Raw genomic sequence first — 6829 nt, forward strand, 5'->3', positions numbered from 1 at the left:
TCTTGTAGACCAGGCTGGTCTCGAACTCACAGAGATCCGCCTGCCTCTGCCTCCCGAGTGCTGGGATTAAAGGCATGCACCACCACTGCCCGGCCAGAACCTCTTTTAAGTAGGAACTTCAGTATGTGTTCTATTAGATGTGGGGTATGGACTTGGGTCCGAAGCCACAGATTAAACACATTCCACCCCCCAACCCCCAAATTTATGTTTTCTTGTCTATGCTTTTGTTTTCTGAAACACTGAACAAAATGCCAGATGAAATAAGGCTAGAAAAGAAAATTGTTTATTCTAAGACCTGGATTACCATTAGGCTGTCTCTCCTTCAGAACCTGGAAGCCATTGGCAGAGTTAATAATTTGCATTTGTTAGAATGCTCAAAAGATGTCAAATCAATTCAGGTGGTCAATCTTCTTTGAAAATTGCTTCCAAAAGGACTTGGTGTTCTTTCTAGAACATGATGTAAGTTCCATGATGGTTAGTTCGGTTCAGAACATACTAGCTGAATATCTATTGTTTACCAAGCTGGGTGCTCTGTATTTAGAGGACATAGTGGGGTCCCTTTTAGCTCAAAAGGAGATATAGTTAGATAAGTTTAATCAAGAACAAACTGACACCTGTTCCAGAGGGATAAAGAAATAGATTCACTCCAGCTCGGGATGACTGGGCAAGGCGCCTGAGAACCTGGGGACTTGCACTGGATTCAGCTAGTCAATACTGACAAAACCCGCATCCCATTGTCTCTTGACAGAGGCCCATTTCTTTCGCTGTTTGAGGATAGATTTGGGGGCACTGGAGGATGCTGATTAGTTCTGTCACCACGCTGGTTAGTGACAAACGTTGAATCATGCTGACTAATGTGTTCTAAATGGATTGACTCAACAATAAAGGGAACGCTGGGAGTCAAGAGTTCAGGTTGTGAATCTCACCCACATGATGAAATGCAAATCACTTCGCATCTTCCTCCTCTTCTTTCTGTTTTCTTTCTTTCTTTTTTGTTTGTTTTTATTTTGTTTTCTTTGTGTTTTCTGTTTGGTTTTTTGTTTGATTGCTCTTTGGCTTTGGTCAATTAAAATGTGTTCATCTTGAGCATCTGGTAAGTTACCTTGACTGGTAAGAACTTTACAGACCTTAGGGGGACAGGAATGCTGAGCAACTACCAGGAAGACTTATGCCACCTTACTTAGTTTTTCTCATACGCCATACTGAATCAGACCGTCCATCACACGGGCGCTGCTTCCGAGCCGTGCGAACCTTGCCGTTCTTCACATATGCCGTGAGACCCAACAAAGGGTGAACTGCGCTCACCAAGCCTAACAAATAGAGGAGCTTTTGAAAAATCTTCCATCTACCTACTGGGGCTTCTGTGCCTCTGGACAATAAATGTCACCACAAAACTAAGCGCTCGCATTGCACACATAGCTCTTTCTCTCTTTTGACATCTCCCCAGCGAGACTGCTTGAGAACCTGGCCTTCCGCGTCCAGATGTTTACTGAGTTCTGAAGGCCCCCCAAAGGGCCCAAATTCTTTTGTTGCTCTTCAAATCATTTCCCACAGAGACTGACCAATGTCCTGAAGGAGCCCTTCAATAGAGAGGATAAATGAAGGCAGATGAAGACATGACCCCCCGAGGCTTGCCCGCAACCACTCTAACAAAGGGCCTGAGGCAAAACCTTGTAAGGAGTGTTTTGGTCAGCAGCGTCCCTATGAGAGGCCAAGTCTCCCCCACAGGGCTGTTTTCAATGGCTATCATCATAGTGGAAGTCCTGGGCATTTGTTAAGGGTTGTGGTTCGCTAGGTGTAGCATAAAACATCTGGGCCTTTGTGAGAGTTTCCTGAGGCTACAGATGGCAGCTGGCTTTCTCAGAGAAAACTTGGGGGTAACAAAAACCCAAAGAGGGGCTCCTGTGTCTTTGGATGGTCCTTTCCCACACAGTACAGACTTCCCCTTTTGTATGTGACTCTTGGGAGTCAAGCCAGAGTTGCTGGATCTTAACCCTGGCTGGGCTGTCTCTGGGTATCTCTGGAACATGCCAGAGTTGGCTCTGGGGGAGGGGGGATGTTGCTACAGGAAATGCTTTATTTAGATTACTAATGGGAAGCTAGTACATTTCATGAAATTTTCTTTTTAACTTTCCTTTTCTTTCTCTCTCTCTCTCTCTCTCTCCCTTTCCTTTTAGGCCAAGAAAGGCCGTAAGGATACTGTGACCTTTGTCTAGAGCTGATGGGGGTGTGATTTGTGAAATGAAACAAGACCAAGACGGGTGCTGCCTGCAAAAAGGAAACGGAAGCCAACATAATGAGGATTAATTGGTTGATTGCCATTGAGATGGCAACTGTGATTTCAGACCCGGAAGGGAAGGTGAAGATGAAGAAGGCTTTGTCCGGTCTCTAGATGTGGGGGGCTAGGGGCTGTACCACGGTGGGGTATCAGCAGCCATAATAATAATTTGCACTTACATAACACCTTTCACCCATGCACCTCAAAGCGGTTTAACCACATTAATTAATTAAACCCCACAATCCCCCTGGGGAGAGGAGGAGGAGGACTAACAAGATTTGTAATTACAGAAGGGAACATTTCCGAATAAAGTATTGTCCAGCAAATAAAAAGAATAGGTGCAAAAGAATTGGGGTCTCCAAAGAGTAACTGATTCACAACTGAAAGCGTGGAACCATGGGGGACACCGGAGGCGGGCATGGAGGTGGGGGTCTGCTCTTGTGTCAGAGGGAGGTCGATGGCCTCAGAACTCACTGACAGGCGCGGATCCAGCTCCGAAGCCAAGCATGCATGGTATTAGTGTTGTTTGGAAGGTCATTAGTGGCGTAACTATTGTAAGTATAAATTCACGTTCCACTGGTATATTGTGTGTAGCCTTGCAGAACAAAGAGTGAGATTCTTGCAGAATTTAATAAAGGATGAAGTGATTTCTTTAGAGGTGAAGCCCAGAGCTGGAGCACTCAATTAGCAAATAAATCAACTGGTGACCCATGGGATAATTCCCTTCTTTCCCTTGGATGCCCAGCCCACCAGTTCCCACTGCCCTGAGGCTCCTAGGCAAAGTCTCAGATTGAGCTGGTTCAGTGCAAACGTTTGGGGGCTTAAGCACCCTCAAATTCAAGTGTTGACCCTTCCCAGGACTGGCAAAGTGGCTCGGTGGATAAGGATATTTGCCGCTGAGTCTAATGGCCTGAGTTTGAACCCAGAACCCACATGTCAGAAGGACCAGCTCCCCTAAGTTGTCCTCGGCCTCTCCACATACACATTGCACACACAAAAAGAACAAGAGAGAGAGGAAGTGGAAGGAAAAGGGATAAATGTGAAGTTATTTTATTTCTATTGAGACAGGGTCTCACTGTGCAGCCCTGGCTGGGACTCGCTACATAGACCAGGCTGGCCTTGACCTCTACATCCCTGATTACTGGGATTAAAAACATACATCACCATACCCAACTATAAAATTATTGTGAATAACAATCTTTCCAGCCTCTGGCAACCTACCATCAAAGTTATTGGTGGCCTCAGACTGTGGAATCACTGCCTGCTCCCCCTTCAGAGACTTTCAAAGTCATAGGATGTAAATAAGCATCATGTCTCATTCCTTGCCTCCTATTGGTACCCAAGAGAGTGCTATGCAAAATGTGAGGTGAGGGTGATGAGAGACTGACTCTGCTAACAGCTTAGTATTTAATTACTGACTACATAACAATATAAAGCGATAGAACATTTGCTCCCCTCAGTAAACGAATCACAAGGAAACTCATTCTAATAACTAGACTGCAAAACGGAATGAAGTCACATGACAGATAACAGTGAAGCCCCGAGCTGCAGGGAAAGCACAAGGACATCTTGCTGGGCTGGAAGGAGCCAGCAGTCATGCCAGGATTTGTGTAGGTCTGGAAGAAGCTGCCAGGGCCGCTACTCCAGTCTGAAGCCATGTGCTTCCTCCCAGTGAGGGGCGTTTCAAGAACTTGTGGTTTTACCATAGAATGCTTTGTGCAAACCAAGCTGATTAAATGTAAGTTTCTCATGCATTCTTATGACACAAACTGGTCAGCTTAAGACAAGAAAGGAATATTTGAGAAGATGTTGATGAGGTTTAGTATACACTAGCCCCATATATAAGGAAACAGCAGAAGGAAGATTGATGTCTTCCCCTCTCTCTTCCTTTCGCCTGAACAGGTCATAAAACCTAGCCAGCTTTCCCCTGAAGTAGGCCATAAAGACATCCTCCAAGGGGTGCCCTCTCTGGGCCCTGAGGAAAGGAATGTTCTTATCTCCAAGGCGTGGGGTTGAAGAGGAGACTATGAGCCAGCAGGCCAGCTGGATCTGCTCCTAGCTTACTGCCATTAGATCATACCTCCAATCAGACTTCTGCCCACCCTCTTTAAAAAGAAAAACAAAATCCACTTGTTTTCCTGTTTCTTTGGGTCGCCATTTCTAAGGAGTCTGTGTCATATATAACATATTAGATAGATGTGTTTGCTTTTCTCTCGTTAACCTGCCTTTTCCCATAGAGGTCTTGCCATGGGGAAGGAAAAAGTACCAATGTTTGCTGCCTACAGTTTCTGGTGCCCAGCATAGGGAGACTGAGACACTTTACTAAGATTCTTGGACAGCTGACAAAAAGCCAGTTGCATAAGAATCTTATCAGAGCCGGCTCTCCCAGATCTGTCTGCCAGGCCTGGTTGAGAAGGAGGCGGCTATTTCTTCTCATGCTTCCCCAAAATGGTATTAGCAGGACAACATCTGTTTGGACTGACTGGCTGGCCCAAGCTAGCTGGAAGCTACCTCCTCATGCTGGCCCTTTTCTTCCCAGTGACACCTCTCTTCCCTTCTCCTTACTGGCCTTTTCATGTCCCCAGTACTTGGCTTCACTTCCACTTATCAGGGGCCACAAGTAAACCAGTTTTGCATAAGCTGGCAGGGCAGCCATCTTCAGGCTGGAGAGCCCCCCAAATATGGCTGCACGAACCTGCCCCTAATGATGGGCGCTCTCAGGAGGCTCTGTCTTCCCTTCTTCCTTCCTTTCTTTTGCCCTTCTTTGGGGTGGTCCTGGGTCTGGCAAGAGCAGCATCTTTTTGTCTCTTTTGAGGACACATTTACTCCAGTGTTTACAGACAGACAGATACACACAGAGACACACACACGTCCGTTTTGGGTTCTGCATCACTTAATAGATGCCTTGGTTTGAAAGAAGAAAAAAGTAAGTAAATATATAAATCATTCTCATGTTTAGCTTGCTTTTTTAAATAGGAGTGTCAGCTACGGATGTTGAGAGAGGTGAAGAAAAGATAACGTTTTCTCCACTTTTGGAAAAATGTTTATTCTCTATTGCTCTTACGTGGGTCTCTCTCCACTTTGACTAAACTAAAAGAGAAAAGTGAAGCGCTCCATGCATTCAAATGGATCACTCAAAAGTACCTGAGAAGGTTTTACAAAAGAAAGACATCCCCTGACCACAGTGTGAACAACTGGCTAGGTGGCTTCACCCTGGAGACTCCTATTGGCTTCTTCTGTTTGTTTATTTATTGATTGATTTTTGGTTTGAACCCAGAAGGCTCTGAGAACTCTATACCCAGGGCTTAGCAAATCCACACAGCCCTTTCCCAACCCTTCTGCCACATGCTGTTGGGACAGGCCTGGACACTGTGACAACTCACACCGAGCAGTGCATGGTGTGTGACACACTACAACTAAGTGATCATTTCTGGTGAGGTTGGTTGTCACAGTGTTCTTTCTGTACTAATGGGAGCAGGGATCAACCTCTTGATGGAAAGATGGGTGGGGATTTAACCCAAGCCATTTGCCCATGTAATATCTCTGTTTGCAGCGACTACCACCTCTTATTCCTGCCCAGTTCACTAACGTACTCAGCAAGAGCACTTGCTGGTTTCCCAAAGGATGCAAGGTCAGATCCCTGGACCCTTAGCAGCAGGCTTCTACACACCTGTAACAACCTGTATACTCCAGGCTCTCTAGCCTCCAAAGGAGTGTGCACGCACACGCGTGTGCGCACATCCACCCCCCCCCCAGACACTTACAGAGAAATCAAGCACTGGCAGTTAAGTTCTACCCCCAAGAATGATTCACCCCACTTCTTCCAGACCTCACCCTCACGCAGCCTCACCAGAAGGGAGCAGGAAAGACAAACTTCCCTGAAGAGAACACCATGATAGTGACCCTACAAACATCTGCCTCACTGTACTGGCATGGGTCTCCTCCCAAAGTCACTCCTTATGTATACCCTCCCCTTGGCTCACTTGGCATATATCAACTATCTCGGTGGAGCCATGCTGAGGGAGGGAGATCTCTTTGAAAAGAGAGGCAGAACCAAAGAGGACCAATGAACTCAGTCCTCTTCTCTCCGTGCTTTTAGCTACCAACAACTCTGGGAAAGAGGGTGAGCTTGAAGGAGTTGTGTCCTGCTCTGCCTGGTGCTCTGAAGACAAAACAGCTAACTCCGAACTGCCTGGGACAATCTGACTTTGTGTGAAAAGGTTCTGGAAATGTGCCTCCATTCCTCCCTTCTTATTAGACATGATTCAGATCCCCTCTAAGCCCTGTAATTTCCAGAAATCAGCTGGGGGGGTGGTGGTAAAAACTTTCCCTCATTATTCTCAATAATGAATCCCTGCTCTGAGTGGATTCCGTCCATGTGTTTCCAGTCAAGTGCCGATGGCAGCCTCGCTGGGGGACATTTCCAAGAGGCTGTGGACATAATAGATGAGGCCTTGTATTGACAAGAGCTGTCCTTCATTTTCCATCCAGTTCAGCCTTTCTGAGCCCTGAAATCAGAGGTGAGAAATGATGAGCCCACACGGTTGCCAC

The 6829-nt window shown here is 46.3% G+C and overlaps 1 protein-coding gene across 2 annotated transcripts in view; it reads left to right on the forward strand.

The window, feature by feature from the left end:
• The window catches only part of Rad51b (RAD51 paralog B), a 513137-nt gene extending 510524 nt beyond the window's left edge, over window positions 1–2613 (forward strand). For both annotated transcript variants that reach the window (XM_013351997.2, XM_026778999.1), the window contains one exon: window positions 2178–2613. In XM_013351997.2, coding sequence (XP_013207451.1) covers window positions 2178–2194 — 17 coding nt within the window. In that variant the 3' untranslated portion in view covers window positions 2195–2613. The remainder of the gene's footprint in view (window positions 1–2177) is intronic.
• Window positions 2614–6829: the final 4216 nt, after the last annotated feature.

The sequence above is a fragment of the Microtus ochrogaster genome, chromosome 1, assembly GCF_000317375.1.
Source record: "Microtus ochrogaster isolate Prairie Vole_2 chromosome 1, MicOch1.0, whole genome shotgun sequence".
NCBI classification, from domain to species: Eukaryota; Metazoa; Chordata; class Mammalia; order Rodentia; family Cricetidae; genus Microtus; species Microtus ochrogaster.